This window comes from Bombina bombina, chromosome 4 (assembly GCF_027579735.1).
Source record: "Bombina bombina isolate aBomBom1 chromosome 4, aBomBom1.pri, whole genome shotgun sequence".
Classification (NCBI taxonomy): Eukaryota; Metazoa; Chordata; class Amphibia; order Anura; family Bombinatoridae; genus Bombina; species Bombina bombina.
Window position 1 is genome coordinate 767,789,960 of NC_069502.1, and position 18,153 is coordinate 767,808,112.

The 18,153-nt window shown below is 40.0% G+C and overlaps 1 protein-coding gene across 1 annotated transcript in view; it reads right to left on the minus strand.

The window, feature by feature from the left end:
• LOC128657841 (formin-2-like) overlaps nucleotides 1-18,153 on the minus strand; it is a 141,631-nt gene that overhangs the window by 25,523 nt on the left and 97,955 nt on the right. The window contains exon 12 of the mRNA XM_053712263.1: nucleotides 5,098-5,247. Coding sequence (XP_053568238.1) covers nucleotides 5,098-5,247 — 150 coding nt within the window. The remainder of the gene's footprint in view (nucleotides 1-5,097; nucleotides 5,248-18,153) is intronic.

Below are 18,153 nucleotides of genomic sequence, written 5' to 3' on the forward strand. Positions count from 1 at the left end.
CCAAGAAATATAAGTCTTCCAGACTCTATAATATATCTCTCGAGATACAGATTTACGAGCCTGTAACATAGTATTAATCACAGAGTCAGAGAAACCTCTTTGACCAAGAATCAAGCGTTCAATCTCCATACCTTTAAATTTAAGGATTTCAGATCCTGATGGAAAAAAGGACCTTGTGACAGAAGGTCTGGTCTTAACGGAAGAGTCCACGGTTGGCAAGAGGCCATCCGGACAAGATCCGCATACCAAAACCTGTGAGGCCATGCCGGAGCTACCAGCAGAACAAATGAACATTCCTTCAGAATCTTGGAGATTACTCTTGGAAGAAGAACTAGAGGCGGAAAGATATAGGCAGGATGATACTTCCAAGGAAGTGATAATGCATCCACTGCCTCCGCCTGAGGATCCCGGGATCTGGACAGATACCTGGGAAGTTTCTTGTTTAGATGGGACGCCATCAGATCTATTTCTGGAAGTTCCCACATTTGAACAATCTGAAGAAATACCTCTGGGTGAAGAGACCATTCGCCCAGATGCAACGTTTGGCGACTGAGATAATCCGCTTCCCAATTGTCTATACCTGGGATATGAACCGCAGAGATTAGACAGGAGCTGGATTCCGCCCAAACCAAAATTCGAGATACTTCTTTCATAGCCAGAGGACTGTGAGTCCCTCCTTGATGATTGATGTATGCCACAGTTGTGACATTGTCTGTCTGAAAACAAATGAACGATTCTCTCTTCAGAAGAGGCCAAAACTGAAGAGCTCTGAAAATTGCACGGAGTTCCAAAATATTGATCGGTAATCTCACCTCCTGAGATTCCCAAACTCCTTGTGCCGTCAGAGATCCCCACACAGCTCCCCAACCTGTGAGACTTGCATCTGTTGAAATTACAGTCCAGGTCGGAAGCACAAAAGAAGCCCCCTGAATTAAACGATGGTGATCTGTCCACCATGTTAGAGAGTGTCGAACAATCGGTTAAAGATATTAATTGAGATATCTTCGTGTAATCCTTGCACCATTGCTTCAGCATACAGAGCTGAAGAGGTCGCATGTGAAAACGAGCAAAGGGGATCGCGTCCGATGCAGCAGTCATAAGACCTAGAATTTCCATGCATAAGGCTACCGAAGGGAATGATTGTGACTGAAGGTTTCGACAAGCTGCAATCAATTTTAGACGTCTCTTGTCTGTTAAAGACAGAGTCATGGACACAGAATCCATCTGGAAACCCAGAAAGGTTACCCTTGTCTGAGGAATCAAAGAACGTTTTGGTAAATTGATCCTCCAACCATGATCTTGAAGAAACAACACAAGTCGATTCGTATGAGATTCTGCTAAATGTAAAGACTGAGCAAGTACCAAGATATCGTCCAAATAAGGAAATACCACAATACCCTGTTCTCTGATTACAGACAGAAGGGCACCGAGAACCTTTGTAAAAATTCTTGGAGCTGTAGCTAGGCCAAACGGCAGAGCCACAAACTGGTAATGCTTGTCCAGAAAAGAGAATCTCAGGAACTGATAATGATCTGGATGAATCGGAATATGCAGATATGCATCCTGTAAATCTATTGTGGACATATAATTCCCTTGCTGAACAAAAGGCAAGATAGTCCTTACAGTTACCATCTTGAACGTTGGTATTCTTACATAACTATTCAATATTTTTAGATCCAGAACTGGTCTGAAGGAATTCTCCTTCTTTGGTACAATGAAGAGATTTGAATAAAACCCCATCCCCTGTTCCGGAACTGGAACTGGCATAATTACTCCAGTCAACTCTAGATCTGAAACACATTTCAGAAATGCTTGAGCTTTTACTGGATTTACTGGGACACGGGAAAGAAAAAATCTCTTTGCAGGAGGTCTCATCTTGAAATTAATTCTGTACCCTTCTGAAACAATGCTCTGAATCCAAAGATTGTGAACAGAATTGATCCAAATTTCCTTGAAAAAACGTAACCTGCCCCCTACCAGCTGGGCTGGAATGAGGGCCGCACCTTCATGTGGACTTAGAAGCAGGCTTTGCCCTTCTAGCTGGCTTGGATTTATTCCAGACTGGAGATGGTTTCCAAACTGAAACTGCTCCTGAGGATGAAGGATCAGGCTTTTGTTCTTTGTTGAAACGAAAGGAACGAAAACGATTATTAGCCCTGCTTTTACCTTTAGATTTTTTATCCTGTGGTAAAAAAGTTCCTTTCCCACCAGTAACAGTTGAAATAATGGAATCCAACTGAGAACCAAATAATTTGTTACCCTGGAAAGAAATGGAAAGTAAAGTTGATTTAGAAGCCATATCAGCATTCCAAGTTTTAAGCCATAAAGCTCTTCTAGCTAAAATAGCTAGAGACATAAACCTGACATCAACTCTGATAATATCAAAAATGGCATCACAGATAAAATTATTAGCATGCTGTAGAAGAATAATAATATCATGAGAATCATGATGTGTTACTTGTTGCGCTAAGGTTTCCAACCAGAAAGTTGAAGCTGCAGCAACATCAGCCAAAGATATAGCAGGTCTAAGAAGATTACCTGAACACAGATAAGCTTTTCTTAGAAAGGATTCAATTTTCCTATCTAAAGGATCCTTAAACGAAGTACCATCTGACGTAGGAATAGTAGTACGTTTAGCAAGGGTAGAAATAGCCCCATCAACTTTAGGGATTTTGTCCCAAAATTCTAATCTGTCAGACGGTACAGGATATAATTGCTTAAAACGTTTAGAAGGAGTAAATGAATTACCCAATTTATCCCATTCTTTGGAAATTACTGCAGAAATAGCATTAGGAACAGGAAAAACTTCTGGAATAACCACAGGAGCTTTAAATACCTTATCCAAACGTTTAGAATTAGTATCAAGAGGACCAGAATCCTCTATTTCTAAAGCAATTAGTACTTCTTTAAGTAAAGAACGAATAAATTCCATTTTAAATAAATATGAAGATTTATCAGCATCAACCTCTGAGACAGAATCCTCTGAACCAGAAGAGTCATCAGAATCAGAATGATGATGTTCATTTAAAAATTCATCTGTAGGGAGAGAAGTTTTAAAAGATTTTTTACGTTTACTAGAAGGAGAAATAACAGACATAGCCTTCTTTATGGATTCAGAAACAAAATCTCTTATATTATCAGGAACATTCTGCACCTTAGATGTTGAGGGAACTGCAACAGGCAATGGTACTTTACTAAAGGAAATATCTGCTTTAACAAGTTTGTCATGACAATCAATACAAACAACAGCTGGAGAAATAGCTACCAAAAGTTTACAGCAGATACACTTAGCTTTGGTAGATCCAGCACTAGACAGCGATTTTCCTGTAGTATCTTCTGACTCAGATGCAACGTGAGACATCTTGCAATATGTAAGAGAAAAAACAACATATATATAAAGCAAAGTTGATCAAATTCCTTAAATGACAGTTTCAGGAATGGGAAAGAATGCCAAATAACAAGCTTCTAGCAACCAGAAGCAATGAAAAATGAGACTTAAATAATGTGGAGACAAAAGCGACGCCCATATTTTTCGCGCCAATAAGACGCCCACATTATTTGGCGCCTAAATGCTTTTTGGCGCCAAAATGACGCCACATCCGGAACGCCGACATTTTTTGGCGCAAAATAACGTCAAAAAATGACGCAACTTCCGGCGACACGTATGGCGCCGGAAACGGAAACGAATTTTTTGCGCCAAAAAAGTCCGCGCCAAGAATGACGCAATAAAATGAAGCATTTTCAGCCCCCGCGAGCCTAACAGCCCACAGGGAAGAGTCAAATTTTTGAAGGTAAGAAAAAATGATTAAATCAAATGCATTATCCCAAATATGAAACTGACTGTCTGAAAATAAGGAAAGTTGAACATTCTGAGTCAAGGCAAATAAATGTTTGAATACATATATTTAGAACTTTATAAACAAAGCGCCCAACCATAGCTTAGAGTGTCACAGAAAATAAGATTTACTTACCCCAGGACACTCATCTACATGTTTGTAGAAAGCCAAACCAGTACTGAAACGAGAATCAGCAGAGGTAATGGTATATATAAGAGTATATCGTCGATCTGAAAAGGGAGGTAAGAGATGAATCTCTACGACCGATAACAGAGAACCTATGAAATAGACCCCGTAGAAGGAGATCACTGCATTCAAATAGGCAATACTCTCCTCACATCCCTCTGACATTCACTGCACGCTGAGAGGAAAACCGGGCTCCAACTTGCTGCGGAGTGCATATCAACGTAGAATCTAGCACAAACTTACTTCACCACCTCCATCGGAGGCAAAGTTTGTAAAACTGAATTGTGGGTGTGGTGAGGGGTGTATTTATAGGCATTTTGAGGTTTGGGAAACTTTGCCCCTCCTGGTAGGAATGTATATCCCATACGTCACTAGCTCATGGACTCTTGCTAATTACAAAAAAATCAAGCGTTCTAATTTCTCTGCGTCTGACTGCTTGGAGATTGATTTGGATGTTTGAATGGACCTTGGAGTAGAAGGTCCTGCCTCAGCGGCAGAGTCCATGGTGGAAAGGATGACATGTCCACCAGATCTGCATACCAAGTCCTGCGTGGCCACGCAGGTGCTATCAAAATCACTGAAGCTCTCTCCTGCTTGATCTTGGCAATCAGACGAGGGAGGAGAGGAAAAGGTGAAAACACATAAGCTAGGCTGAAGGACCAGGGCACTGCTAGAGCATCCATCAGCGCTGCCTGGGGATCCCTTGACCTGGACCCGTAACAAGGAAGCTTGGCGTTCTGACGAGACGCCATCAGATCCAGTTATGGTTTGCCCCATAGTTGAATCAGCTGGGCAAATACCTCCGGATGGAGTCTTGATTGAAGGTAACACTACACTAAGTCACAACATATCTCTTGATACTTCCTATCTTGTCGAGAGTTGCAAGAGAATGACTGGAGGTGGGGGTTAGGGGAGGAGCTATATAGACAGCTCTGCTGTGGGTGTCCTCTTGCAACTTCCTATTGGGAAGGAGAATATCCCACAAGTAATGGATGAACCCGTGGACTGGATACACCTTACAAGAGAAATAGTGGTATGATTATTACGTAATTTATTTTAACTGACAGATACTTACCTTTCTTGCAGAATGATTTTATTTTCCTTTATCCAATAATCTTTAAAGTCTGTGCTAAATTTGTGCCATATGCTGAAGAATGAATTTAGAGACACTTCCTTTTCTCCAAGTTTTGGTTTTACACTAAAATAAGATGCAGTTTCTAAAAACCTGAAAATAAATAGGAAAGCATGAAATATTAGTTTAATATTACATCAAACAAAGATAACAAGACTGCATAACATTACACTGACTTAAGGGACGTGAAACCTAAAAATGTCTCTTGATTCAGATAGAGAATACAATTTTAAACAACTTTCCAATTTACTTCTATTATCTAATTTGCTTCGTCCTCTTAAAATCCTTTCTTGAAGGAGCAGTAATGTACTTCAGGGAGCTAGCTAAAAGCCAACTTCAAGGAGGCATATATGTGTAGCCACCACTCAGCAGGTTCTGAGCCTACCTAAGTATACTGTTCAACAAAGGATACAAAAAGAACAAAACAAATTACATAATAGAAGTAAATTGGAAAGTTGTATAAAATATTGTATTAAAATTGTATGTTCTATCTGAATCCCAAAGACAATTTTTTGGATTTTATGTCCCTTTAAAGCAATGGACAGAAACCCAAAGCTCCACCTTTTTTCCAAGCAATATTTTTCCTGTCTGATAACATTTTTAGTGCTCTGTCCTGTGGCCAGATTGGGTGAATGAATACTCATTCTTTTTAGTCTTTGTAACCCATTTCCCCCATTGTCCCTTTAGCTAACAAGTTAGTTTTCCTCTGTGAAAAGCACAATTGGGCAGAAAGAAGCTACTCCAAGGTGGCAACCGGGCCATAGAACAAGCTATTGAGCTGCTGCTCGCTCCTGGCAGACCACTTCTCTTTGTTTTGTTATCTGAATCATGAAAGAAACTCTTTGGGTTTTATGTCCCCTTAATATACTTTTTACCTCTGATTACCTTGTATCCAAGCCTCTGAAGACTGCCCCCTTATTTCAGTTCTTTTGACAGACTTGTATTTTAGCCAATCAGTGCTGACTCATAACTCAACAGCAGTGAGCACAATGTTATCTGCATGGCACACATGAACTAGTTCTGTCTAGCAGTGAAAAACTGTCAAAATGCACTGAGATAAGAGGAGGTCTTTAAGGGCTTAGAAGTTAGCATATGAGCTAAACAACAAGAGAAAAAAGGCAAATTTGATAAAAGTAAATTGGAAGGTTGTTTAAAATTCCATGCCCTATCTGAATTATGAATGTTTAATTTTGACTTGACTGTTCCATTAAGATCCATGCAAATCCTGTTCCCAATAAAAGTTTACATCTAAAAGTGAGAACATTTACATAAACCATATTTCACAAGTGAAAACGGTTCTGTGGTTATATCCATCCACATTGTTTGGGTGGCCGAAGAGAGTGTTTTCCAGTACTTTGCTATTAATGTTTTAGAGCTATTTATCCCTATTTGTAGTAGTGGTGCTCTAAATTATACAGTTTGATTTGGGACAGTCATTGAGTAAGGACCTTCTTGGAGTTAATGTAAAGAGGCTGTTTAAAGTTTGTCTCTACTGCTCACCACATAGGAGAGATCACCCAGCATTCCCACCACGTAGTATAAGGTATCTTCCTCTCCGCAAACTCTCCAGCAGCTGCCGGAAACTTCCTCATAGATCGCCCTAAGTCTAACCGTTGTTAAAATACCACCTGAGTAAGACCTTACTGCTCATGTCTAGGATCTGAAGGGATACTGAGAAATGTTTGGTTAGTTTAAAAACAAAATTTTCAACTCATTCAGAATTTTAATTTCTAGATCTAAATGCCATTTATGAATAAATGTGGGGATGCCTTCATAATATCCTCTGAGAAAGAGGTCCTTGGATTGGTTGTCCTCCAAGGCACAGATTCAAATGTCAAGTTACTGGTCGTAGTAGGTCTATTTTATAGAGTGAGGAATTAATAAGATGCTGGAGCTGGGCATATTTCAGCCAAGAAGCATAATGGTGTCCGGGAGAGTTTAAGTTGTTCTGTTTTTTAGTTTCCTGTTATCTAAGTAAGTTTGCTAGGGAGGCATATAATTCCAGCCACTTTCTATTTGGATCTAGTATTTAAGCTTCCAGACATTTCTGCATTAGAAGGAATAGGGAGAACAGGGATAATGGGGAGGATATTCCTTTGATATTTTTTCTAATTTTATCCCACTCAGAAAACAAATGCCTATGGACTTTATAGGCAAAAAATAGGCATATTTTCTTTAGGGACCCAACACAACACCCTTGTTTGTGTTTTTTTAGTAGGTGGGAATTGACATCCACACTTTTGTACCTAGTGCCAGTCTAATTCTTTGTAATGTAATAGAAATACAGGTGCGGTACTCCCAGTCCCCCAATTGCGTGGTTCTTTATAGGGTTTTGCTGCTTATTCTTGGTTTCCTGATGCCCCATATACAAGTTATTATTGCCGTTTGTAGTTTTAAATAATGTCAGAGTCAGATAGGAAGGGCTTGAAATAAATATCCTAGGTAGAGAGGTCATTTTTATAGATTGAATTCTGCCCCACCAAGATATATTTTTTTTCAGTCCAGGATTGGAATGCTCTAAGGCATGTAATTAATTATGCTACAAACGGCCAGACTAACCAAAGTCTGTATGCCCAGGCAAATATCCTCATCACCCCTGAGCCTCGACTCTCACTAATAAGCTTTCACGATACATTACCCAGTTTTAGTCATACTATTTGTCTATTTTAGTTTTAGTCATACTATTCTAACTTAATTGAATCTGGTTTTGTTTTGTACTGGGAGATACTAAGAGGGTGGATATAACTTTTTGTTCTACTGTTAAAGATTCAATTCAATCTGGCAAGACTAAGCATTTTTTGCAGTTAAAGTTAGGGATAATCTGGAGTCAACATGGAGGAAGTGGATACAATTTGAATATTATGTGTGGTTAGGATATTTGGATCAATTAAGAAAACTCAAGAAAATACATTTTTGGTTCATTTTTGAGGACACAAGTTTAAGACATCCAAGTGAAGTTGGCTTATAGCCACACAAAAGATAATGCAGTTTTTTCCTCATATATAGCACTTATGCCCCTTTATCTTTTTTTTTTTTTAAACAAATCCCTTCCCTAAGCTCAAATAGGGCTCAGACATAGAGTAGGCCCCTCATACTCATTACACATTTTTACTTTATTTTGTCTCTCTTTATCTACCTGATAATGTGATCAAAATAATGTTGAGTGTGGAGAAATTTTATTGGTTGAAATTTCAGTACTATTACTTTTTTATTTTTTTATTTATTAAGATTTTTCAAAAAATACAATTTAATATTAAATGTGTTCCAGCAGAAAAAACACCCCACAAAAAACATGTAAACATAATTTGACCCAAGAAAACGTAGTCTTTAACAGTCATGACATACTTTATAAATCAGTCATCAGCATGTTAGTTGTAAATTTCTACTAATTCTTTCTTTGGGAAAGCAATAATATTAAAAAGGCATTACATTTTTTTTTTTTTTTAAATATCAAACAAATAGCATTTGCAACATCAATATAAACAATAAGATTGAGATAATCTACTGTGTATAACATTAATCAAATATGATATTAAGATATTTAATCAAGAAAAAAAAAACAAAAAAAAAAAAAACTACTTCCATCCTATGCTCCTCTATACCACCCCTATAGTGACCATATATAATGTGTGTGTGATTCACCAAATCCCAAGTAATCTACTTTCCATAATGACGACTCGAGAATTCTCAAAAGCTCTTCGTATGCAAGTTATTTCCGTGGGTTGAATTTTTATGAAATCTTTCAATTTCTAAATAAAACTAGATGTACTAGAATCAGAGCAAAATTTGATCATCATATTGTTCTATTAATTGGTCAAGAATGAGCTAAGCAGATCAAAATGTAGATACAAATAATGTTAATTAGCAAAAATAAAATGTATGTATGTATGTATATATATATATATATATGTATAGTCAGGACAATTGTCCAGTATAATTCACCATTTTGATATTGCATATTAATCACATATGTCTGTGCTATATAATATAGGTCAGTATTAATATGTAACTATTAGCTAGTGCTGCTTGTCAGTATATAATTGCTTACTGTGAAGTTTTTGTACTTTTTCAAAATAATCCATGTTTTGTTACTATGATATTCAAGGTCCCCAACATAGCTGCATGATTCCTATCATTATATTACTGGTATAAATATTCACAAATATCCCCATGTTTGTCATACATGGTTCCAGCAAGTCTCTTTTTCAATAAACATTAGTGGGGTTCAACCTTGGTTAATGGTCAAATAGAGATACTGACTTGTTTTTCAGAATATATTTACAAAAACATAATTTATGCTTACCTGATAAATTCCTTTCTTCTGTTGTGTGATCAGTCCACGGGTCATCATTACTTCTGGGATATTATCTGCTCCCCTACAGGAAGTGCAAGAGGATTCACCCAGCAGAGTTGCTATATAGCTCCTCCCCTCTACGTCACCTCCAGTCATTCGACCAAGAACCAACGAGAAAGGAGAAGCCAAGGGTGTAGTGGTGACTGGAGTATAAATTTAAAAAATATTTACCTGCCTTAAAAAACAGGGCGGGCCGTGGACTGATCAAACAACAGAAGAAAGGAATTTATCAGGTAAGCATAAATTATGTTTTCTTCTGTTATGTGTGATCAGTCCACGGGTCATCATTACTTCTGGGATACCAATACCAAAGCAAAAGTACACGGATGACGGGAGGGATAGGCAGGCTCATTATACAGAAGGAACCACTGCCTGAAGAACCTTTCTCCCAAAAATAGCCTCCGAAGAAGCAAAAGTGTCAAATTTGTAAAATTTGGAAAAAGTATGAAGCGAAGACCAAGTTGCAGCCTTGCAAATCTGTTCAACAGAGGCCTCATTCTTAAAGGCCCAAGTGGAAGCCACAGCTCTAGTAGAATGAGCTGTAATTCTTTCAGGAGGCTGCTGTCCAGCAGTCTCATAGGCTAAACGAATTATGCTACGAAGCCAGAAGGAGAGAGAGGTAGCCGAAGCCTTATGACCTCTCCTCTGACCAGAGTACACGACAAACAGGGAAGACGTTTGTCGAAAATCCTTAGTTGCCTGCAAGTAGAACTTGAGGGCACGAACTACATCCAGATTGTGTAGAAGACGTTCCTTCTTTGAAGAAGGATTTGGACACAAGGATGGAACAACAATCTCTTGATTGATATTCCTGTTAGTGACTACCTTAGGTAAGAACCCAGGTTTAGTACGCAGAACTACCTTGTCTGAGTGAAAGATCAGATAAGGAGAATCACAATGTAAGGCTGATAACTCAGAGACTCTTCGAGCCGAGGAAATAGCCATTAAAAACAGAACTTTCCAAGATAACAATTTTATATCAATGGAATGAAGGGGTTCAAACGGAACACCCTGTAAAACGTTAAGAACTAAGTTTAAACTCCATGGCGGAGCAACAGTTTTAAACACAGGCTTGATCCTAGCTAAAGCCTGACAAAAGGCCTGGACGTCTGGATTTTCTGACAGACGCCTGTGTAACAAGATGGACAGAGCTGAGATCTGTCCCTTTAATGAGCTAGCCGATAAACCCTTTTCTAAACCTTCTTGTAGAAAGGACAATATCCTAGGAATCCTAACCTTACTCCAGGAGTAATCTTTGGATTCACACCAGTATAGGTATTTACGCCATATCTTATGGTAAATCCTTCTGGTAACAGGCTTCCTAGCCTGTATCAGGGTATCAATAACCGACTCAGAAAAACCACGTTTTGATAAAATCAAGCGTTCAATTTCCAAGCAGTCAGCTTCAGAGAAGTTAGATTTTGATATTTGAATGGACCCTGTATCAGAAGGTCCTGTCTTAGAGGTAGAGACCAAGGCGGACAGGATGACATGTCCACTAGATCTGCATACCAAGTCCTGCGTGGCCATGCAGGCGCTATTAGAATCACTGATGCTCTCTCCTGTTTGATTTTGGCAATCAATCGAGGAAGCAGCGGGAAGGGTGGAAACACATAAGCCATCCCGAAGTTCCAAGGTGCTGTCAAAGCATCTATCAGAACCGCTCCCGGATCCCTGGATCTGGATCCGTAGCGAGGAAGTTTGGCGTTCTGGCGAGACGCCATGAGATCTATCTCTGGTTTGCCCCAATGTCGAAGTATTTGGGCAAAGACCTCCGGATGAAGTTCCCACTCCCCCGGATGAAAAGTCTGGCGACTCAAGAAATCCGCCTCCCAGTTCTCCACTCCCGGGATGTGGATAGCTGACAGGTGGCAAGAGTGAGACTCTGCCCAGCGAATTATCTTTGATACTTCCATCATTGCTAGGGAGCTTCTTGTCCCTCCTTGATGGTTGATGTACGCTACAGTCGTGATGTTGTCCGACTGAAACCTGATGAACCCCCGAGTTTTTAACTGGGGCCAAGTCAGAAGGGCATTGAGAACTGCTCTCAATTCCAGAATGTTTATTGGTAGGAGACTTTCCTCCTGACTCCATTGTCCCTGAGCCTTCAGAGAATTCCAGACAGCGCCCCAACCTAGTAGGCTGGCGTCTGTTGTTACAATTGTCCAGTCCGGCCTGCTGAATGGCATCCCCCTGGACAGATGAGGCCGAGAAAGCCACCATAGAAGAGAGTTTCTGGTCTCTTGATCCAGATTCAGAGTAGGGGACAAGTCTGAGTAATCCCCATTCCACTGACTTAGCATGCACAATTGCAGCGGTCTGAGATGTAGACGTGCAAAGGGAACTATGTCCATTGCTGCTACCATTAAGCCGATCACCTCCATGCATTGAGCTACTGACGGGAGTTGAATGGAATGAAGGACACGGCATGCATTTAGAAGCTTTGTTAATCTGTCTTCTGTCAGATAAATCTTCATTTCCACAGAATCTATAAGAGTCCCTAAGAATGGAACTCTTGTGAGAGGAAAAAGAGAACTCTTCTTTTCGTTCACTTTCCATCCATGCGACCTTAGAAATGCCAGAACTAACTCTGTATGAGACTTGGCAGTTTGAAAGCTTGAAGCTTGTATCAGAATGTCGTCTAGGTACGGAGCTACCGAAATTCCTCGCGGTCTTAGTACCGCCAGAAGGGCACCCAGAACCTTTGTGAAGATTCTTGGAGCCGTAGCCAATCCGAATGGAAGAGCTACAAACTGGTAATGCCTGTCTAAGAAGGCAAACCTTAGATACCGGTAATGATCTTTGTGAATCGGTATGTGAAGGTAAGCATCCTTTAAATCCACTGTGGTCATGTACTGACCCTTTTGGATCATGGGTAAGATTGTCCGAATAGTTTCCATTTTGAACGATGGAACTCTTAGGAATTTGTTTAGGATCTTTAAATCCAAGATTGGCCTGAAAGTTCCCTCTTTTTTGGGAACCACAAACAGGTTTGAGTAAAACCCTTGTCCTTGTTCCGACCGCGGAACCGGATGGATCACTCCCATTAATAAAAGATCTTGTACACAGCGTAGAAACGCTTCTTTCTTTATCTGGTTTGTTGACAACCTTGACAGATGAAATCTCCCTCTTGGGGGAGAGAATTTGAAGTCTAGAAGGTATCCCTGAGATATGATCTCTAGCACCCAGGGATCCTGAACATCTCTTGCCCAAGCCTGGGCGAAGAGAGAGAGTCTGCCCCCCACTAGATCCGGTCCCGGATCGGGGGCCCTCGGTTCATGCTGTCTTTGGGGCAGCAGCAGGTTTCCTGGCCTGCTTGCCCTTGTTCCAGGACTGGTTAGGTTTCCAGCCTTGTCTGTAACGAGCAACAGCTCCTTCCTGTTTTGGTGCAGTGGAAGTTGATGCTGCTCCTGCTTTGAAATTCCGAAAGGGACGAAAATTAGACTGTCTAGCCTTAGCTTTGGCTTTGTCTTGAGGCAGGGCGTGGCCCTTACCTCCTGTAATGTCAGCGATAATTTCTTTCAAACCGGGCCCAAATAAAGTTTGCCCCTTGAAAGGTATATTAAGTAATTTGGACTTAGAAGTTACATCAGCTGACCAGGATTTTAGCCACAGCGCCCTACGTGCCTGAATGGCGAATCCTGAGTTCTTAGCCGTAAGTTTGGTTAAATGTACTACGGCCTCCGAAATGAATGAATTAGCTAGTTTAAGGACTCTAAGCCTGTCCGTAATGTCGTCCAGCGTAGCTGAACTAAGGTTCTCTTCCAGAGACTCAATCCAAAATGCTGCCGCAGCCGTAATCGGCGCGATGCATGCAAGGGGTTGTAATATAAAACCTTGTTGAACAAACATTTTCTTAAGGTAACCCTCTAATTTCTTATCCATAGGATCTGAAAAAGCACAGCTATCCTCCACCGGGATAGTGGTGCGCTTAGCTAAAGTAGAAACTGCTCCCTCCACCTTAGGGACCGTTTGCCATAAGTCCCGTGTGGTGGCGTCTATTGGAAACATCTTTCTAAATATTGGAGGGGGTGAAAACGGCACACCGGGTCTATCCCACTCCTTAGTAACAAGTTCAGTTAATCTCTTAGGTATAGGAAAAACGTCAGTACTCGCCGGTACCGCAAAATATTTATCCAACCTACACAATTTCTCTGGTATTGCAACAGTGTTACAATCATTAAGAGCCGCTAAGACCTCCCCTAGTAATACACGGAGGTTTTCCAATTTAAATTTAAAATTTGAAATATCTGAATCCAATCTGCTTGGATCAGAACCGTCACCCACAGAATGAAGCTCTCCGTCCTCATGCTCTGCAAGCTGTGACGCAGTATCCGACATGGCCCTAGAATTATCAGCGCACTCTGTTCTCACCCCAGAGTGATCACGCTTGCCTCTTAGTTCTGGTAATTTAGCCAAAACTTCAGTCATAACAGTAGCCATATCTTGTAATGTTATCTGTAATGGCTGCCCAGATGTACTAGGCGCCATAATATCACGCACCTCCCGGGCGGGAGATGCAGGTACTGACACGTGAGGCGAGTTAGTCGGCATAACTCTCCCCTCGCTGTTAGGTGAAATTTGTTTAATTTGTACAGATTGGCTTTTATTTAAAGTAGCATCAATACAGTTAGTACATAAATTTCTATTGGGCTCCACCTTGGCATTGGAACAAATGACACAGGTATCTTCCTCTGAATCAGACATGTTTAACACACTAGCAATAAACATGCAACTTGGTTACAATCTTATTTAACACAAACGTACTGTGCCTCAAAGAAGCACTAAACGATTAAATGACAGTTGAAATAATGAACTGAAAAAACAGTTAAAGCATCAATCTTTAAAAACAACACAACTTTTAGCAAAGGTTTGTTCCCATTAGTAAAGTAACACTAATTAAATTTGAAACATAAAAATTACAGAGCAACGTTTTAAATCACAGTCACTATATAAGTCTCACAGCTCTGCTGAGAGAATCTACCTCCCTTCAAAGAAGTTTGAAGACCCCTGAGTTCTGTTAGAGATGAACCGGATCATGCAGAAAATACAAGAGTAACTGACTGAAAATTTTTGATGCGTAGCAAAGAGCGCCAAAAACGGCCCCTCCCCCTCATACACAGCAGTGAGAGAGAAACGAAACTGTCATAATTAAAACAAGCAACCGCCAAGTGGAAAAATAATGCCCAAATATTTATTCACTCAGTACCTCAGAAATGCAAACGATTCTACATTCCAGCAAAAACGTTTAACATGAAAAATACCAATTAAAAGGTTTAATGTACTTTTACAGAGTAATTCCGGTGAAATACCATCCCCAGAATACTGAAGTGTAGAGTATACATACATGTCATTATAACGGTATGGCAGGATTTTCTCATCAATTCCATTCAGAAAATAAAAAACTGCTACATACCTCAATGCAGATTCAACTGCCCGCTGTCCCCTGATCTGAAGCTTTTACCTCCCTCAGATGGCCGAGAAACAGCAATATGATCTTAACTACTCCGGTTAAAATCATAATAAAAACTCTGGTAGATTCTTCTTCAAACTCTGCCAGAGAGGTAATAACACGCTCCGGTGCTATTGAAAAATAACAAACTTTTGATTGAAGTTATAAAAACTAAGTATAATCACCATAGTCCTCTCACACCTCCTATCTAGTTGTTGGGTGCAAGAGAATGACTGGAGGTGACGTAGAGGGGAGGAGCTATATAGCAACTCTGCTGGGTGAATCCTCTTGCACTTCCTGTAGGGGAGCAGATAATATCCCAGAAGTAATGATGACCCGTGGACTGATCACACATAACAGAAGAAATACATATTTGTCTGTTATAGCTTAGTGACGAGTGCCCTCTTCCGAGGGAAAAATATTCTAACTTCTAAATCTTAGCTTATTAACAAAAAACATAATTTATGTAAGAACTTACCTGATAAATTCATTTCTTTCATATTAGCAAGAGTCCATGAGCTAGTGACGTATGGGATATACATTCCTACCAGGAGGGGCAAAGTTTCCCAAACCTTAAAATGCCTATAAATACACCCCTCACCACACCCACAATTCAGTTTAACGAATAGCCAAGAAGTGGGGTGATAAAAAAGTGCGAAAGCATATAAAATAAGGAATTTGAATAATTGTGCTTTATACAAAAAAATCATAACCACCACAAAAAAGGGTGGGCCTCATGGACTCTTGCTAATATGAAAGAAATGAATTTATCAGGTAAGTTCTTACATAAATTATGTTTTCTTTCATGTAATTAGCAAGAGTCCATGAGCTAGTGACGTATGGGATAATGACTACCCAAGATGTGGATCTTTCCACACAAGAGTCACTAGAGAGGGAGGGATAAAAAAGACAGCCAATTCCTGCTGAAAAATAATCCACACCCAAAATAAAGTTTAATAAAAAACATAAGCAGAAGATTCAGACTGAAACTGCTGCCTGAAATACTTTTCTACCAAAAACTGCTTCAGAAGAAGAAAATACATCAAAATGGTAGAATTTAGTAAAAATATGCAAAGAGGACCAAGTTGCAACTTTGCAAATGTGATCAACCGAAGCTTCATTCCTAAACGCCCAGGAAGTAGAAACTGACCTGGTAGAATGAGCTGTAATCCTCTGAGGCGGAGTTTTACCCGACTCAACATAGGCAAGATGAATTAAAGATTTCAACCAAGATGCCAAAGAAATGGCAGAAGCTTTCTGGCCTTTTCTAGAACCGGAAAAGAGAACAAATAGACTAGAAGTCTGTCGGAAAGACTTAGTAGCTTCAACATAATATTTCAAAGCTCTAACAACATCCAAAGAATGCAATGATTTCTCCTTAGAATTCTTAGGATTAGGACATAATGAAGGAACCACAATTTATCTACTAATGTTGTTGGAATTCACAACTTTAGGTAAAAATTCAAAAGAAGTTCGCAACACCACCTCATCCTGATGAAAAATCAGAAAAGGAGACTCACAAGAAAGAGCAGATAAATCAGAAACTCTTCTGGCCAAGAAAGTAATTTAATGACCAATGAATGCATAGGTTCAAACGGAGGAGCTTGAAGAGCTCCCAGAACCAAATTCAAACTCCAAGGAGGAGAAATTGACTTAATGACAGGTTTTATACGAACCAAAGCTTGTATAAAACAATAAATATCAGGAAGAATAGCAATCTTTCTGTGAAAAAGAACAGAAAGAGCAGAGATTTGTCCTTTCAAGGAACTTGCAGACAAACCCTTATCTAAACCATCCTGAAGAAACTGTAAAATTCTCGGTATTCTAAAAGAATGCCAAGAAAAAAGATGAGAAAGACACCAAAAAATATAAGTCTTCCAGACTCTATAATATATCTCTCTAGATACAGATTTACGAGCCTGTAACATAGTATTAATCACAGAGTCAGAGAAACCTCTTTGACCAAGAATCAAGCGTTCAATCTCCATACCTTAAAATTTAAGGATTTGAGATCCTGATGGAAAAAAGGACCTTGCGACAGAAAGTCTGGACTTAACGGAAGAGTCCACGGCTGGCAAGAGGCCATCCGGACAAGATCCGCATACCAAACCTGTAAGGCCATGCCGGAGCTACCAGCAGAACAAACGAGCATTCCTTCAGAATCTTGGAGATTACTCTTGGAAGAAGAACTAGAGGCGGAAAGATATAGACAGGATGATACTTCCAAGGAAGTGATAATGCATCCACTGCCTCCGCCTAAGGATCCCGGGATCTGGACAGATATCTGGGAAGTTTCTTGATTAGATGAGACGCCATCAGATCTATTTCTGGAAGTTCCCACATTTGAACAACCTGAAGAAATACCTCTGGGTGAAGAAACCATTCGCCCGGATGCAACGTTTGGCGACTTAGATAATCCACTTCCCAATTGTCTACACCTGGGATATGAACCGCAGAGATTAGACAGGAGCTGGAATCCGACCAAAAAAATTTGAGATACTTCTTTCATAGCCAGAGGACTGTGAGTCGCTCCTTGATGATGTATGCCACAGTTGTGACATTGTCTGTCTGAAAACAAATGAACGATTCTCTCTACAGAAGAGGCCAAAACTGAAGAGCTCTGAAAATTGCACGGAGTTCCAAAATATTTATCGGTAATCTCACCTCCTGAGATTCCCAAACTCCTTGTGCCGACAGAGATCCCCACACAGCTCCCCAACCTGTGAGACTTGCATCTGTTGAAATTACAGTCCAGGTCGGAAGCACAAAAGAAGCCCCCTGAATTAAACGATGGTGATCTGTCCACCACGTTAGAGAGTGTCGAACAATCGGTTTTAAAGATATAAATTTAAATATCTTTGTGTAATCCTTGCACCATTGATTCAGCATACAGAGCTGAAGAGGTCGCATGTGAAAAACAAGCAAAGGGGATTGCGTCCAATGCAGCAGTCATAAGACCTAGAATTTCCATGCATAAGGTTACCGAAGGGAATGATTGTGACTGAAGGTTTCGACAAGCTGAAAACAATTTAGACGTCTCTTGTCTGTTAAAGACAGAGTCATGGACACTGAATCTATCTGGAAACCCAGAAAGATTACCCTTGACTGAGGAATCAATGAACTTTTTGGTAAATTGATCCTCCAACCATGATCTTGAAGAAACAACACAAGTCGAATCGCATGAGATTCTTTG